Consider the following 18,420-nt stretch of genomic DNA (forward strand, 5'->3'; position numbering starts at 1 on the left):
GATCATTATATGCATATTTATACATATTTGCACATTTTATACATATTTATAGTTACATATATTTTTATGTAAAGTATTAAAGTAGACTGAGTATAAGTGTAAAGTTGAAAAAACTTACAAAAGCAGTAAATGGAAGAATATTTACATAATGTCAAAATCTAACTTAATGATTAGTCATTAAACCATGTAATGTATGATTCCACTTATACAAAAGTCAGATTTGTGGCCGCCAGATCTTCCTCGAACACACCAAGAGCTATGAATCTAAGTTAAGGGAATAGGCACATGGGCAGAAGTTATAAATGAAGATTAAAGCCGATATTCCCAAACAGACAACATCAAGCAGAAGTGAGAATATTCAGTCAGACAGTGTTTACTGGTTGTCCACCATATGCAGACTTGAGTATTAGGTGGTATAGATTGTCTTAAAAATCAATCATGGAGCTAGGAATGGGTAAAATAAAAATATGATGCATAAATGGAAATCATAAACCTTAAAGCTAATGAGGCTGGAGAGAATTATAAACATGTGTCCCTAAAGTTTCTGGAACCAAGGAACAAGAAGCTGAACACAGGCAGGCTGTATTGCTCAAGGGCGAAGTGAGTTTTAACTTTGGAAGAAGGAAGGGAGATGGTCTTCTGGGTTTGGGAATCAGAGGCAGGAATTAAAAACAGAGATTTACTTCATTGGAAGGATTTCCAGATCAGGGCCAACAAAAGAGAATGGCAATGTGGACGTTATGACTAGGACCAGCAGGATTTGACTGGCTGCACCCCAACGTGAGGGACGCAGGGCTGAGTACAATTCAGAAGGTGCAGAGAACCAGGGAGCTGTTCTAACCACGCTGCTGACAAGAAATAGCCTGAGAAACAAGTACTGAAGCTCTCCTCTGATGCTCTCTCTTCACCTTAAACAGGATCATTTAAAAATCCAGGGAAAACAAAAAGCCCGTCTCTGGCACCCCTACAAGGAAGCTGCCAAAAGGAAGGAGATGCAGTGAATATTCCCACCAGCTTACGAGGAGCTTCCAAAGTGACCCAGTATTATGCCCCAGGTACCAAAATATTCTTCAATGGCCCCACTGAGAAGCTGGGAGGATGAAATATTAATGATTGGGGATGAGTAAATGCTAAACTGTTCTTCCTAATGCTCCTCTGTCCTTTATTTCCACTCTTCTGATTTCATTTTTACACCAGGATGTGACTTTCAAACGTGATACAAAGGACACGCTACAGATTTCTAGTTGCCAGTAAGGGAGCAATCCTCTCCACAATTTGTTTTACCATCCATTATATTTCACTAAGTTAAAGTTTAGGAGCTAAGAGAAAAGTATGCTGTAAATAACAGTGAGAGTTTATATGTGATATTTTCAGGCGATATCTTTTTCTGATTTGATAACTTAATAAGTGATAAAGCATGTTATGGACTAATATTATAAATAATGGTCTAATATTACAGATTAATACAATCATTGATCCAACAGGGAAATAACATTTTTCATGATTATATGGTAATTTTGTGAGTTTTTTTTTATAGTTTGAGTTATTTCTTTTTTAAAATAAATTTATTTATTCCTATGCACACCATACCAACTCAGAGGAGGCAATTCAGAGCATATGTTGGCGTCAGAAAGGCTTGGATTTAACTCCTGTCTCTGACATATACAGCTGTAGGCACCCAAACGGGTCACAAGGATGGGGAGACGGAGCTAGCTGTCAGAGAGCCACTGGAATTTTGGCATGTGGCCTGTGGTATACCCTGCTCGAATGGAGACAGAAGTTGATTAGTTGATTTACAGGTTTCTCCTCATATCCCTAGCATCCAGCTCAGGGTCCTAGCCAAAGGAGGGGCTTTTTCATCCTGAGAACCCAATATGCTTGATGTGGTCAAGGTCTTTCAGCCAGTACCCCTCTAACTACAAAGCTCCAGATATATCCTGAAACACTGGGATGCTGCCTCCAGAGTTCTCATGCCGAAGCTCCTGCCTTCTTTTGCTACACCCCCTGTTTTCCTGATCCTGCTATGTCAGTCCAGAGAAGGCAGAGAGCTCTGGGGCCTTCTCGAACCTAGAGCTTCAACTCCACTCTTCAGTTACACTGTTAATCCCAGTTGTTCTGGGACCACATCCAACAGAGCTTATTAATTCCAAGATGGCAGGGCTTTATACAGCACATTCCCTGAGATAAGCACAGTAATTCCCATCAGCCTCCTCGCTGGAGCCAAAAAGTTCAGGAAAAAAACGCTTTTCCATGTGCAGCCCCAGCCAGGCCACAGACCCTTCCCATCAGCAACCTTTCACCTCCACTTCCCTGACACCCTCTCTCGATGGATGACTCCCTGTAAAAGCTCACCCGCCATCTGCTCTCTCTGGGGGCTCACTCTGCCCTGGACCCCCATTCTTCTCCTCATCAAACCAAGTTCTCCACTAATGCTCACCCACAAACCCCTAATATAGGAATTGGTAATAACAAAAATACGACCAGGACCCACATCTGGGGAACTTGTTGAAGGTTTGCATCTTTGAGCCTGGATAATAAAAGCCTTTCCATCTCACAGAAGCCCCATGCTTTCCCAGCATCCTCAAGTTGGGAAGTGTAGAGGCCAGGCCTCTAATTCTGACTTCAGGACCAGCTGTCAAGGCTGGCACCCAGGCTGACCTGGGCATGGAGCCTGCCCAACCCTGATGCTGATCTGCTGGGCTCACTTTGGAAATAATCCCCTCAGATGTCCCGGTGTTGAAGGAGGCAGACGTGTTAACAAGAGCTCACATTTATATAGCTTCAAGTTTGACAAGCACTGCCGAGAGGTAGGAACTCTAAATATCATCCTACCCATTATAGAGATGAGGAAAGTGAGACTGGCAGTGTTAAGTGACTTTCTCAGGGTCCTATAACCAGGAAATGTCAGAGTTGGGGGAAAAATAAGGTCCCTCCTGAGCAGCAGACTTTTCATTAAACCACATATTCCACTTCTCAATAACCTTATACTTGTATTCCTTATCTATTTATCATCTATATACATATTTGATCTTCCCTATTACTCCATAGGCTTCTTGTAATCAAGGATTCTGATGAATCTATTTCCTCTCGAGGTCTAGAATAGGGCACTGCACATGGGAGGTGCTCAACAGACATTTGGTGAAAGAAGAAAGAAATTCACTGAAAATCAGAGAGAAAAAGAAAGCCTGCCACTAATTGCCACCCAATAAATAGGGTTATCATCTTTATTTGACCAGTAATCAAAATCCTTTGCAAAGCAGCACTTGGGAAAAACATTTTGATTGTTGCTGCTGATAATTATTTACATTTGTAATCATCATTTGTAGGGATCTATCATATGATCTGTAACTATCTGTAACTATATGATCTATAACTATTAAAGTTATATGGAATTAGAAGAATTTTTTTCTCTTTTTTTTAATTTAAAACTTAGCCTTTCTGATTAGAGGTAGGAATTTCATTTTTCCTCCAAACATCAATAATGTTGAATTTTTCTGTTGGGTCCAAGTAAAAGCCACAAGTTAATTTTCTGTCAACCATCAGCTGCTTGTGAACTAATCAAAACAGAAGATGAAGTGTAAATAATCCAAGTGGTCTTTTCTAGCTCATTAATCAAGCAACATTGTGAAAAGGTCGGTCATGATGAACACAATGTTGTACAACATTATGTCCCCAAAATATATTCGCAATGTCAAAATCTCTTATTAACCAACATAGCCTAATTCAAAAACCTCAAGAACCAAACTTGCCTGACTTGCTTTCTAATATTTTATTGTACAGTTATCAATTAAATGCAACTAAACAAACATTAAGTACCTACTACATGCCAGACACAATGCTAGGTGCTAAGAATGCAAGGACTAAAAATAAACAATTTTCACTGGCAAGGAACTTATGTTTTACAAAACATAAGTGAAATTAATATAATTTGAAGAAAGAGAAACTGTGAGCACTTAAAGAATCTGTAATGGTTCTGCGCAGATGCCAGGACCCTAGATGGTGCACTGCAAAGGTCAGAGAAAGCTTTTGGAAGTCAAAGATGCACAAGATAAAGCCCTGAGCTCAGGGAACTGCTGTTATTGTGCCACTCAGGCTGAAGTGTGGAGTGTGTGATGAGAAGCAATGGGATACTTTAAATAACAAGTAGAGGAGGATATACTTCCTCCTAAAGGCAATAGAATTGGAACCTGGAAGGTGGGAGACTCATTTTTGGAGAGCTACAGAAAGGAACAGAGACAGCCAAGGATATGGGCTGAGAGACTTTGATCTGAAGGGAACATTCGGGGTAAGGATTCCAGTAATAAAGCAGCCACATTGGAAGCATAAGTTCTGTTACTCCCTTCCTGAATCCAGGGCTTAATAAAAGTAGTTGAAAAGGGAGAATTCAGGGTTACACCTTTTTAAAAAATATTTTTTCTTATTTTTAAAAAAAATATTTCTCAAGTACATTTTTAAAATTGATAACAATTTTTTTTAAATTTTGAGTTGCAAATTTTCTCCTTCCCTCCAACCCTGTGTTCTTCCTTAAACAGGCAAATGGAGAGAGTACCAGGACTGGATTCAAAAACACTCTTCCTGAGTTCCAATCCAATCTCAGACACATATTAATTGTGTGACTCTGGGCAATTAATTTAATTTTGCTTGCCTCAGTTTCCTCTTCTGTAAAATGAACAGAAGAAGGAAATAGCAAACCACTCCATTTTCTTTGCCAAGAAAATCTCAAATGGGGTCACAGAGTCAGACATGACTGAAACGAACAACAACAAATACATGTAAAGCCATGTAAAACACATTTCTTTATTAGAATTGTTTCAAAGGAAAGCACTAAGTAAAACAATAAAAATAAAGAGTAAAAAAAATATGCTTCAATCTACTTTCAGAGCTCATTAGTTGTCTCTGTAGAGGTAGACAGCCTTTTTCATCAAGTCTTTTGGAATTGTCTTGGAACACTGCCTTGATCAGAATAACTGAGTCTCACATTTGATCATCCTTACAATATGTTACTGTGAACAGTGTGCTCCTAGTTCTGCTCACTTCATTTTGTATCAGTTCATTTATGTCTTCCCAAGGTTTTCTGAAATCATTCTGCTCATATGTCTTATACTACAATAATATTTTATCATGATCATCTACAATTTGGCCAACTGTTCTCCAATGGATGGCCATCCCATCAATTTCCAACTCTTTATTACCACAAAAAGAATTGCATTAAATATTTTTACAAAAATAGATCCTTTTGGGATATAGACCTAGCAGTGGTATTGCTGATTCAAAATGTATATACTGTTTTATAGCTCTTTAGATATAATTCCAAGTTGTTCTCTAGAATGGTTGAATCAGTTTGTAGCTCTACCAACAATGTATTACTGACCCTATTTTTTCCACATCCCTTCCAGCATTTGCTGTTTTTCTATCATGTCAGCCACCCTGATAAATGTGTGATGGAATTTCTGAGTTGTCTGAATTTGTATTTTTCTAATCAACAAGGATTTAGAGCACTTTATATGTGACTATTGATAGTTTTGATATCTTCTTCTGAAAACTTCCTGTTTATATCATTTGACTATTTATCAACTGGGAAATGCTTCTTGTTTTAATAAATTTGGCTTAGTTCCTTATATACTTGAGAAATGAGGACTTTATCAGACAAATCTGTTATGAAATCTCCCCCATTTTCTGTTTTCTTTCTAATTTTGGCATTGATTTTGTTTGTGCAAAAGTTTTTTTTTTTAATTTTATATATTTGAAATTATCTATTTTAATTATTATAACTTTCTCTACTTCAAGTTTGGTACTAAATTTTTCCCTTATTCATAGACATGACAGGAACATTTTTCTAAGCTCTCCTCATTTATTTATAGTTTCCAGCAAACTAGTTTCTAGTTTTCTGAGGAATTTTTGTCAAATGTTGAGTTCTTACTTCTTAAAAAAAAAGTATAGATGTTTGGATTTATTAAATATTATATAATGGTCATTTACTATTGTATATTGTGTAATTGATCTATTCAGGGGACCTTCATTCTATTTTCTCATCAGTAGCAAATTGTTTTGATGATTACTGCTATGCAATACACTTTAAGTTCTGATACTGCTAATTCTTTTTTAACCTTTTTTTCATTGATTCCCTTGATATTCTTGACCTTTTGTTCTTCCAAATGAATTCTGTACTATTTTCTCTACTATTCTCTCTCTTTCTATAAAGTAACTCTTTAATAGTTTCATTAGTATTGCATTAAACAAGTAAATTAACTTAGGTTTTCTTATACAGGCTGGGCCTACCCATGAGCAATTAATATTTATGTAATCATGTGGAAAAGAATTATGAAATTGTATTCATATAATCTTTGGATTTGTCTTGGCAGATAAGACTCCCAAGTATTTTATACTGTCTGCAGTTACTTTAAATAGAATTTCTCTTTCTGTGTTTTTCTGTTGACTTTTATTGGTATATAGCATATAGAAATGCTAATGATTTACATGGATTTATTTTATATCTATTTTATATCTTGCAATTCTCTTGAAATTATTCCAACTAACTTTTAATTGATTCTCTAAGATATCATTTGCAAAAAGTGATAGTTGAGTTTCCTCAATGCCTATTTTCCTTCAATTTCTTCTTCTTGTCTTATTACTAGAACTAGTATTTCTAGTACAATATTGATAATAGTATTGATAATGGACATTTTTGCTTCATTCCTAATCTTTATGGGAAGACTTCAAATTTATAACCATTACAGATAAGGCTTGTCCCTAGCTTTAGATAGATACTGCTTAATATTTTAAGGAAAGCTCCCTCCTATCCTCTCTAGTGTTTTTTATTGGAGTGAGTGTTGTATTTTGTCAAAAGCTTTTTATGCACCTATTGAGATAATCATATGATTTCTATTGGTTTTGTAATTATGCTGAAAGTTTCCTAATACTGCATTCCCCCCTTCATTCTTTACTAAGCTCACCCCATTTTTAGTATTCTTAGTAAATCCTACCTGATCATAGTATATGATCTTTGTCATATATTTCTGTAATGTCTTAGCTAGCATTTTATTTAAAATTTTACATCAATATTCATTACAGAAATTGGTCTATAGTTTTCTTTCTCTTTTAGCTCTTCATGGTTTAGCTATTAAAACCATGTTTTTGTCATAAAAAGACAAATATCCAAATAGTAGATATAATATTGGAATTAATTGTTCCTAAAATATATGGTAGAATTCAGTTGTAAATTCATCTGGTCCTTTGGCATTTTTCTTAGGGAGCTCATTTATGGCTTGTTCAATTTCTTTTTCTAAGATGAAGTTATTTAAGTATTCTATTTTCTCCTCTGCAAATCTGGGCAATTTATATTATTATAGATAGTCTTGTGTTTCACTGAAATTGTTTGTTTTACTGTTATATAACTGGACAAAATTATTACTCCTACTAATTGTTTTAATTTCATTTTTATTGAGGAAGCATTTACTCTTTTTATTCTTGATACTGATCATTTGGTTTTCATCTCTCTTTCTCTTAAAAAAATCAAATTAACCAATGGTTTAAGTATTTCCTCCCCTTAAAACCAGTTCCTAATTTTATTTATTAGTTCAATGTTTTTTACTTACAGTTTTATTAACCTCTTCTTTGATTTTTCAGTAATTCCACTTTGGTGTTTGATTCTAAAATTTTAATTTGTTCCTTTTCTAGTATTTTTTTAGTTGTGTGCCCAATTTCATTGATCTACTCTCTCTCTTCTATTGATGTACACACTCAGATATAAATTTTCCCCTAACTACTGCGTTGACTACATCTCATAAATTTAGGAATGTTGTCTAATTAAAGAAAATATTATTTCTATGATTTAATCTTTGACCCACTCATTAAGATTATATTATTTAGCTTCCAATTAGTTTTAAATTTATTCTTCAATGGCCCTCTTCAAATGTAATTTTTCTTATAATCTTAAAAGGATGCATTTAAACTTTCTGTTTTTCAGCTTTTTGATTTTGAGGTTTTTATGCCCTATGTGATCAATTTTTGTGAAGGTGTCATGTATAGCTGAGAAAAAAAAAGCAGATTCCTTTCTGTAAAGGTCTTGTCGTCTCTCAATTATAATCCTTCTCTGGGGGGAGGCTTTTTCTGTAAATCCTTTCCTCTGTGAGCAGGTTTCTTGGGAGGCTTCTGGAGCCTCCAGCCAGAGCGAAGGTAGAATCCCGAATCCTCTTCTTCCTGAATTCTGGCTCTGAATCTCCTCGAGCTTCCCTGAAGTTCTCTCGGGAAATCTTGTTCTTATCCCAATCTAGACTCTCTCCTTACAGACTGCCGTCCAAACTCAATGTCCCTTGGTGGCTCCTTATATCCTCCCAGAGAATGGGCTTGTGGGAACTCCTTACTGGCCAATAAGCAAGCTCCTTTAGAGTATTCCTTCAAAGGTGTAGAATCCCTTAAAGATTTGAACTAAAGGTGTGAACTCTGAGCTAGAGAATTGTTAAGTACCAGCTTAGCACTTAGTAAGAACCTAACACCTTTCTATTACCAATTTTTTTTTTGTAGAGGTCTGGCATATTAATTTTTTTTAAATTCTATTCATCTCCTTAATTTCTTTCTTATTTAAGGTTAAATTTATTTACCTCTGAGAGGGGAAATTTAAAGACTCCAACTAGTATGATTTTACTGTCTATTTCCTACTATAATTCACTTAACTTTTCCTTTAAGAATTTGGATATTTTGCCGTTAGGTGGATGTATGTCAAGTATTAATTACTTCATTGTATATGTAGCAAAATGTGGTTTCCCTGTTTATCTCTTTGAATTAAGTCTACTTTTGTTTTTGCCTTGTCTAAGATGATTATCTTTTTACTTCATAATAGATTCTACTCTAGTGCCTTAGTTTAACTCTGTGTGTGTGTGTCTTTCTTCAAGTGTGGTTTTTTGGTAAAAATAAAAACAAACAAAAATCATATTGTTGTATTCTGATTTCTCATCCATTCTCCTTCTATTTTATGGCTTAGTTTTGTTTTATACTTTGTTTTTATGGCATTCATCCCATTCACATTCACAGTTATGATTACTGTTATTTCTTTCCATCATATTTTCTTCTGTTTATCCTTGTCTCTCTATTTATCCTGTCCCTCCTGTTTTGCTTCTGACTACTATCTTCTTTAACCTCTATTTTATCACACTCTCTTGTTCTTTTCAACTTCCCATCCTACTTCCCTGTGGGGTAAAATAGATTTCTATTACCAACTGAGATATATAAATGTGTATATATGTATAAACATGTATGTATATATATGTATATATATATATATATAAACACACATATATATACATCTATACACATCTATACATACGTACATATATTCATATATATCTACATGGGCATATGTATGTGCATGTATATATTCCCTCTTTAAACCAATTTAGATGAGTGAAGTCAAATGCTGCCCACTTACCCCTTTCCCATTTTCCCCTCCGTTATAAAGTCCTTCCTTGAAAACCTCTTTTATGTGATGTAATTTTCTCCATTCCTTCTCTCATTATTTCCCTTCTCCCAGGGCATCAGTCTCTTTTACCTATCCGTTTTTTTTTAATATTATTCCAACATAAATAACTTACTCCTACACACTACCATGTAGAAGCTTTCTAATTACCCTAATAATGATAAAGTTTTATATATATATATATCATCTTCCCATATAGAAAAAGTAAAAGTTTGTCCTTATTGAGCTCTTTATTGTAATATTCTCTCTAAAATGTAACATTCTCTGTTGAGGTTTTCTTGGGATCTCTGGGAGCAGCCTTCATTTCAGTTCAGTAATCACCCCCAATACAGCCAGGGATTAAAGTCCAAATCCTTTATTGTCTCCTTCAAAGTCTTGTCTCCTTCACTCGGGGCTCAGCTAGTTTTTCTGGAGGCCTTCCTGATTTTGGTTTCAGTGTTCTCGAGAAGCAAAGGAGGACAGCCTGCCACCACTTCTCTGTCTTCCCTAGTTCTGATTCTGGCTGAGTTTGTCTGAGCTTATATGGTCTGTTATCAAAGGTGTGAATCTTGTAAAAATATAGTAAGTACTAAGTAAATGTACTGAACTAGAGAACTGTTAAGCACCATGCTAAATTAAACAACCATTATCTCTATCAATTCCATTGACTTAGTACCTTGTAAGAATCCTTTGTTTCAAGTCCAGAGTTCTGGCCCATAACACTTTATGATTTCTTTTTCATGTTTATATTTTTCTTCAGTCTAAATTTAATAACAAAATTTTCTATTAAGCTCTTGTCTTTTCATGAGAATGCTTGAAAGTCTCCTATTTCATTAAATTTTCATTTTTTTTCCCTGAAGGATTATATTGTTTTGTGAAGAGATTATTCTTAGTTGTTAAGTTAGCTCTTTTGCCTTCTGAAATATCAAATTCCAAGCCCTCTGCTCCTTCAACATGGTAATTGCTAAATCTTGTGGGATTCTGACTATGGTTTCATGGTATTTGAATGTTTTATTTCTGAAATTTGGCTATAATATTACTGAAAGTTTTCATTTGAGATTTTCTTCTGGTGGTGAACAGTGGATTCTTTGCATTTCTATTTCATTCTCTATTTGGAGGTTGTCAGAGCACTTTTCCTTAATAGTTTCTGGAAATATAATATCTAGGCTCTTTAATTATGGCTTTCAGGTAATCCAATAATCTATTTTCCAAGTCAATTATTTTCCCAATGAAATAATGAATAAATTCTTTTATTTTTCATTCTTATGACCTTTTATTGTTTCTTGATGTTTCATGGAGTTATTCCATTTGTCCAATTCTAATTTTTAAGAACTTATTTTCTTCAGTGAGCTTTTTATACTGTGTTTATTATTTGGCCAACTCTGCTTTTTAAGGAGTTATTTTCATTAGTGTATTTTTGTATTCATTTTTCCAATTTGGTCAATTTTGGTTTTAAGGTGTTATTTTCTTCCATATTTTTTGTGCCTCTAATTTTACCAAGGGTATCAATTGTCTTTTCATAGTTTTCCCCACCCCTTTCATTTTTTTTGCCTAATTTTCCCTTTATCACTATTGATTCTGAAAATTTTTAAAAGCTTTTCCAGGAATTTTTGTTGATCCTATGTCAAATTCACTATTTTTCCTTGTAGGTTTTGTTTATAGCTGTTTTGTCTTCATTATCTTCTGAGTTTGTGTCTTGATATTCCCTGTCACCATAGTGGATTTTTATGTTAAGTTTTTTTTGTTGTTGTTGTTACTGTTTGCTCATTTTCCCACACTATTTCTAGATTTGGAACTTTATATCAATATTGGAATCTGTTCCTAGGGTTTGTGAGGAGATGGGAGAAAGGGATAGAAGAGGCAGTGTTTTAGGCTTTTTGGTACTGCTGTTTTCGAGCTAGTTCTGGGAAGTTTTTCAATGTTTACAAGGTAATGTAATCTGGGGATAAGAATAGCCACTTCTCTCTTGATCTTCCCTCTATAACTCACCCAGAGCAGGCCCCTGATCCCTTCCCTCGTGACCACTATCTATATTCCCTTCTCCCAAAGGAGGCCGCTCTAAAAATGAAATGGGTCCAGGCAAAGGAGATGCCAATCAGGCTGCTTGCACCCACTGCTAATACAGGAGTGTTTGGGAATCTCTTTCTGACCAGCTGTCAGGACCACTTCATGGCTGGCCCGAGAGCCCATGAAGCAGCTGCTGCTTCTCTCACCACAGCCTAGCCCCGCGGCTGACTCTGTCTCAGATCTCTCTTTCTGACCTCCCATATGGTCTTGGGCTAGAAGAAGGTTTCACTCTGACCTTCTGTTGCCTCTACCACTCCAGAATTTAGTTTGGAGCAGTCTTTTTAATTTGTTTGGAGGGGAATGCTGGGAAAGCTCAGGTGAGTTCTGCCATCTTGGCTCTGCCCCCTGGAAATCCTTAGTTACATCTGAATTATTGTGATAAATTACTGTTATACTTCTCCATATAATATACACAGTATGTATACACAGTAGGTACAATCTATTCTTCAAGACATTATCTACTTTTTAAGGCCTCAATCAATTAATAAAAAAGTACAAATTTAATATCTACTAGTGCTAAACCCTGAGGTAGGAAAAAGGGATACCAAGGCAAAGGGGAAAACAACTTTTTCCCTCAAGGAGTTTATAAACTCATCTGGGAAGATATATAACTATAATTAAATTTATAACTATATATATGTATATATATAGTCACATAATATTATATTACATCCCATATTATATCCCTATTCTATTCTACATTATAATATTACAAAGAAATGACAGTTGAAAAATTAGATAGATAACTATTCTGTGATCTCATGAACCAAGATGCTTTCAATTTTATCAGAACAGATATGTTCTACTCTGATACCTGATTATGCATTAAAATTATTTACTTTTTTATATTTAGTCTGGATATTTCTACTATACTTGATAGAATTTTAAGAATCTGCTTTTAATTCTTCCAGAAAAGAAAAAAAAAGAAATACATTTCTTACAAGGATAAAAACTCCAACAAAGAATACTCCATCTGTCCCCCAGGCTTAAGAGGAATGGGAATGGAGTGGAAAAAAAAACCAGAAAAAACAATTCAAAAACATTATTGTTACAGTCATTTGTGTAAAAATAAAAGCCAACTACCAGAAAAACAAACAAATGATTTTTGCCAAATATAAATTATTTCCTTCCCTTCAAAAAATGGCAAGAACAAGAATATCAAACATCTACTTATTATACATTGGTATTCCTTGTTCCAAATTGTTATAATAACAAAAAATATTCTACTTGAAGGTTACAGCCATGAAAGTCTTATAGCAGATAAAATTGTAGGGAGAAAAAAGTCCTAGCTCTTCTCAACTTGAAAATATGAGAATGCATAACGGTTTGGCAAAAATACTTCAAACAATTTATTCATTTGTCAAACCATCCCATTATTTAAATTTTGGTTCATTCCATCCTTCCATATTTTTCAAGGATAAAGTGAAGAAGCTAAATGTCCTCCAAAATGGATGAAGAACTATGTAAATCAACATAATTCATTGACAGTCAAATCCCCAAATTAGACCATGGCAGCAAAATTCATGATAGATTCAAAGAATATTGGAACTAGAAAGGCCATTAAAGATGATCTAGTCCAAACTTTTCATTTAACAGAAAAGTTAAATAAATTTCAGAGTGAAGTAATTTAATAAATGTAGGTAGTAAATTGAAAAATGCTGGTGAGAATTAGAATGCAGGTTTCCTGATTTGTAGACAAGTAGTCTTTATGCCATTCAGTGGATTTGTATGTGATAATCATTCCAAAACAATCTCCCAGTTACAAATACAAGTCATTCCCTGAAAATCGGGATAAGAATGTTTCTAAAAGGTTGTAGTTTCATGCATATGCAAAGAAGTTTAATTTGGCACTCTGGAGAAATGCAATTATAAGAAACTGGAAAATGCAGAATCATTTTTACTCCATTCCTTGAATACATGGATTCTTTACAGTTAATGACCTATAAGGAACATTCATACTTCAAAACATCCTACCTCTCCCTAAAGAATAGCATCTCAAAAAAGTCCTTCTCTTTTGTGAGTGACAATCATTTTTACAATCTGAACTAAGAATACAAAGGCAAATTACTACCGTATTTTAAATACAGAGATTCGTGACATTTTTGAAAGTTTGTATTGTTAATATCAAAGTAAGATTCAGGAGATGCTGAAGGTGACAAATGTCTCAGTTTTCTCTGTTATACGGCTCAGCATTTCATCAACTAAAAAGAAGGGAATTATAACTGGCAAGGAGAAAAAGATAACATAATTGCCAGGATATTTACTCTTATGCCTGGAAATAATATGCCACTGAACAGAGGACTTACGTGAAAGACAATATAATACACTGCTTTCCGTTGCTGTTCATAATATCAAAATTTAAATTTAAAAAACAACACATATAATCTGAAAACATGATCATTTAAATGAAGAAAATGCATTATTGAACAATGTAAGAAAGCATAGATACTAACTATAAAGTATTCTCTAAATTCTGTTTTCAGCCATTTTGTCTTTTTTAGGATTCTTCATGATATTTAATATCACAATCTGTAAGCACGTTTCTATGGAGAAGTTCACCCTATTTGTGGCTGTCTACTGAACAAATACATTATTGGAAAGGAATTCATTTTCTTCCAAATGTCAAATTTTATTACAGCCAAGGGATTAAAAAAAAGGTCACTTCCCTGGAGAAAATTGAATACCACTTGGATTTTTAAATTACTCCATTGACACACAATCCCAGAGGCAGCAGAAGCACCACATATGAACTTGAAAAATCAAAAGCATTACTTACAAGCAAAGTCCCACAACTGAAAAGAAACTCTTCATTGACAACTTGAGGGCGGAATACCTGTAGGAAAAGAGTCCAGATAGACTGAATCCTCACACATATGAAAAGCTTCAAATAATGTATGAAAATTAAACATTTTATTTGAGCTGACTTCTAATTCTGGCATATAAGTAAGGCAATTAGTAAGATAAAAGATGAGCGAGTCAACTTTGGGTTCCCCTCTTTTTGTTTATAAAAGTGAATCCTACCTGTGAGGTCACAAGGTGAAGTACTACTGGCATCATAGGCAGGCAGATTTTCAGCTGCTTCACCTGGACTGTCGAGGGGTGCTTGCGACCAGAAACGTTAGCCAAGGCGCTGAGGACATCACCTGGAAATCGTGACATGGAACCACAGGCTCAAGGGCAAGCCCAAGGGCAGTTCAGGGGGTCAGTAGCTTAGTCTTAGCGGGAGGATGACAGGAGGGTGGGAAGAAGAACAGGACCTACTGATGAAACTAGCCAGGAATGAGACAGGAGTATGTGGGGCGTGACCCTGGCCACTACAGAGTCAGCACCTGGAAGAAGCATGCTAGGGTGTTGGCAGGATCGTTGCCCTCTCAGCAGGGATAAGGCAATGAGTCCTAAAATAATTCATTACATGAGAAACAAGTCCCTTATCAGACACTGAGGCTGACTTAGGTATGGAATAAGCAGTTAATTCTTAGGTACCACTGCTTCCTTTAGAAATTAAAATTAGCATCCAATGAGTAAAATTCTGTCTTTTAATATTTATTCAAGGAACAGCTTTACAGCAAAGTAAAGACTATGTCAACATTATCATCAATATGAAATTTCTGACTAAATAGGAAAGAAATCTCCAAATGTCCTAAGGAGGTGGGGAAAGAGAGAAAGAAGTGTGGGAAGACATTTTCATCAAAATGACTCAATAGTCTGACTTTCCCAATCTGACAATATTTTAATATAGACTACTAAAACTAATTTCAAATGTTTAATATTTCTGGTTTATAGCTACATCTGCTGGAAAAGCAGGGGATTAGAATAGACTTAGCTAATAAAAAAGTAAATTGTTGAAAATATGCACATCTGTAAAATTGTTATTATAATTATAATCTCTAACAACTGGCACAGAACAATGACAAAGCATATTTCCAATAAATGAATAGCACTTTATTTCTAAAATTAAGTGTTTTTTGATAATTAAAATGACAGAGTTCCAATTTTCAGACTTCATCCATAATAATCACTTAATAAGTTTTGGTTAAATTGTACTGGACTCGATAAGTACAAGTTTCTTTGCCTGAATCTTTTTTTAAAAAAATATACACCTTTAATATTTTAGTTTTCCTCCAAACTTTGACTTATTCTTGAATATAATAGAAATATGTTCCAGTAATATAGCATGTTACATAACAATCATTAACCCGACTTTACAAATGAGGAACAAGCTCGGAGGGACCAAAAGTCAGAATATCCCCTGGTCTTTTGACTCCAGGCCCAATGTTCTTTCTCTTCCATCATGCTGTGCACCTGGTAGAACATTTTAAGAATGGATGGGACGTGAACAAGACAACAAATGCTTTCCAGAATTAGTTAGAAAGCAAAAATGTCATTAAAAAAGAAAAATTATACAGATTAATAATTTGAAGAATTATTAATCAAAATTAATTAAACAGAAGACCAATTATATAATTATACAGATTCTCAGGCTCCAGAATCCCTTTAAATATTGTTATCAAAAGTTGTCATTTTATAAGGACTACCAGGAGCATCTGGGAATCTCTTTCCTTCACTCAGTAGGTTAACAAATTATTAAGCACTGGGATAAAAATCAATCAGTACTTTGATCTCATTCTGAAAAATAATTTTCCCTTGTGAAAAATTACAACTGATAATTCAGATTTTGAAGTCAAAATTATAAAGCTTTGGATAGTTTCTTAAGTCCCCAGTAAGATGGATTATTGTCTTTATAGATAGGGCTTGAAGAAGCAAAAGGAGCAAGTCCACATTTTCTGCAAGTTACATATTTGCAAGGGCAAAGAAAGAAAAAAGCAGAAATTGAGGAAGAGAATCCAAGTCATAGATGCTTGGCTCCGTTTACCCAGAATTCCTGGCAGTTCCTGTACAATGTGATAGATGAGAAGATCCAGGCATTTTGACAGGTATTCATTGCTGCTTTGCTGCTCCTTTCCTGGTGTGGCCTTTCTGCTGTCTCTTTCAATGTACATCACCAGTCTACATACAAGCAGGTGAAAAAGATTACCACATGTGGCAAAAACAATGCAGAACAACTCACCAAAAATACCACCAAGTGCATTTCCAGGAGACAAACTTAAAATTAAGTTGACATTTAGGTATGGTGGCAATAGGCACTCCATTTTTACATTAGAAAAAAAGTTATCTTTAAAAAATAAGCTTCTAATTTTCCCATCAAGGAATTACAAAGCAGCTTACACTGATATTTTATCTGAATTAGGTGTCTTTAGTCTATTAAAAAAATCAAGTCATAGTCAAAAAGTAATAAATAAAAGGCCAAAAGAGAATAAGATTTAGTGTTTCAGAACTCAACCTCATGTTGGAACTATTCTTGATTTACACCTTCTGCTGTTAGTCTGGGTGGACTTCATTGCAAATACATATATCCATATATCTCTAGATTTTAATTCTAGCTGTTTTACTCTACTACACATTTAAAAAATTGATTAAGGAAAAGAAATTATTTTGGTACCAGATTATTTCAACTTAGTCACTGCATGTTACAATTCTCAAAGTGACCCCATTAACCAATTTTATAATATCTGGTATAATTGTAAATTTGGAAGATGAGAACTATGGAGCAGCTAGATAGCAACAATAGATGGAGCACAAGCTCTGGCATTAGGAAGATCTGAATTCAAATCTGGACTCAGACACTTGACACTAGCTATGTAACTCTCGGCAAATCATTTAACCTTGAATGCCTCACAAAAAAGCAGGGGATACTATTAGATTAGAATTTCATTTTTATAAATATATCAATACTTAATAAGGGTATCAAGTGGAGAAACTTCAATTGCATATGGGTAGATTGAACTAATATAACAAAAATGATAATACTATTTAAATTAATTTACTTATTCAGTGATTTGTAAACTAAATTCTTGAAAGAATATTTTATAGAGCTAGGGAAAAACTGACAAAATTCATATAGAGGGGAAAAATATTAAGAATATCAAGGGTTAAAATGAAAAAAAAAGTTGTAAGGAAAAAAGTCTAAGTATATATCAGTACAGATCTCAAACTATATTCATAAGTGGTCACCATCAAAACCATCTAGTATTGGTTAAATAAGAGAGAGACTTCAACGGAACAGATCAGTATATAACACACAAAAACACACACAGCAAGATATGGCTTGATAAATCCCTCTCTTTTGTGAGTCTCTGTGCTTCCTTTTAGACCAAAGGCCATATCACCAGTACAGAGTCTTATAGTACCAGACCCAGCACCATGGTTGGAAGTGATCTAAATGGCCACCTAGCCCAATTTTTTTGTCATTCAGTTATTTTGGTCACATCCAACTCTTCCTGATCACCTTCGGGGTTTTCTTGGCAAAGATATTAGAGTAGCTTGCCAGGGTCACCATAACTAGGTTGTGTCTTGAGGGTAGATTTGAACTCAGGAGATTGAGTATTCCTAACCTCAAGCTCAGCCTCTATCTACTGAACCACTGAGTTGCTCCATCAACCCCCAAAAGACTTCTCTGTCATTATAACAATTATGTCTGTCAACTAGGCCTCTGCTTTAAGACTTCCCTCTTTCTGGAAACCAAACCTCTCAAGCAATCTAAGATCACAGTTGTGTTTTTGAAAGCCAATTATACTATTAAGACACAGTGAGCTTCCAGTCTACTAAAACCCCTGGATCTTTTTTTCACAAAACTGCTCTTACTACGTCTCTCCTCATTCTATACTTACAAAGCTGATTTTTAAAACCTACATGGAAGCCTTCACATTGATTCCTATCAAATTTGAGCTTGATTCACAGCTCCGTCTTCAGTCTCTCGTGATCTCATCGGAATCCTGACTTTGTTATCCAGCATGTGAGGTATCCCAACTTTGTGTCATCTGGAAATGTGATGTCTGGACCTA

General features: G+C 34.8%; 1 protein-coding gene across 3 annotated transcripts in view; it reads right to left on the reverse strand.

Annotated features, from left to right (window-relative positions):
- ULK4 (unc-51 like kinase 4) overlaps window positions 1-18,420 on the reverse strand; it is a 624,778-nt gene that overhangs the window by 406,899 nt on the left and 199,459 nt on the right. For all 3 annotated transcript variants that reach the window (XM_074272175.1, XM_074272174.1, XM_074272171.1), the window contains exons 23-25: window positions 16,392-16,525; window positions 14,540-14,661; window positions 14,295-14,351 (exon numbers count right to left, since the gene is read on the reverse strand). In XM_074272175.1, coding sequence (XP_074128276.1) covers window positions 14,295-14,351; window positions 14,540-14,661; window positions 16,392-16,525 — 313 coding nt within the window. The remainder of the gene's footprint in view (window positions 1-14,294; window positions 14,352-14,539; window positions 14,662-16,391; window positions 16,526-18,420) is intronic.

The sequence above is a fragment of the Sminthopsis crassicaudata genome, chromosome 5 (assembly GCF_048593235.1).
Source record: "Sminthopsis crassicaudata isolate SCR6 chromosome 5, ASM4859323v1, whole genome shotgun sequence".
NCBI classification, from domain to species: Eukaryota; Metazoa; Chordata; class Mammalia; order Dasyuromorphia; family Dasyuridae; genus Sminthopsis; species Sminthopsis crassicaudata.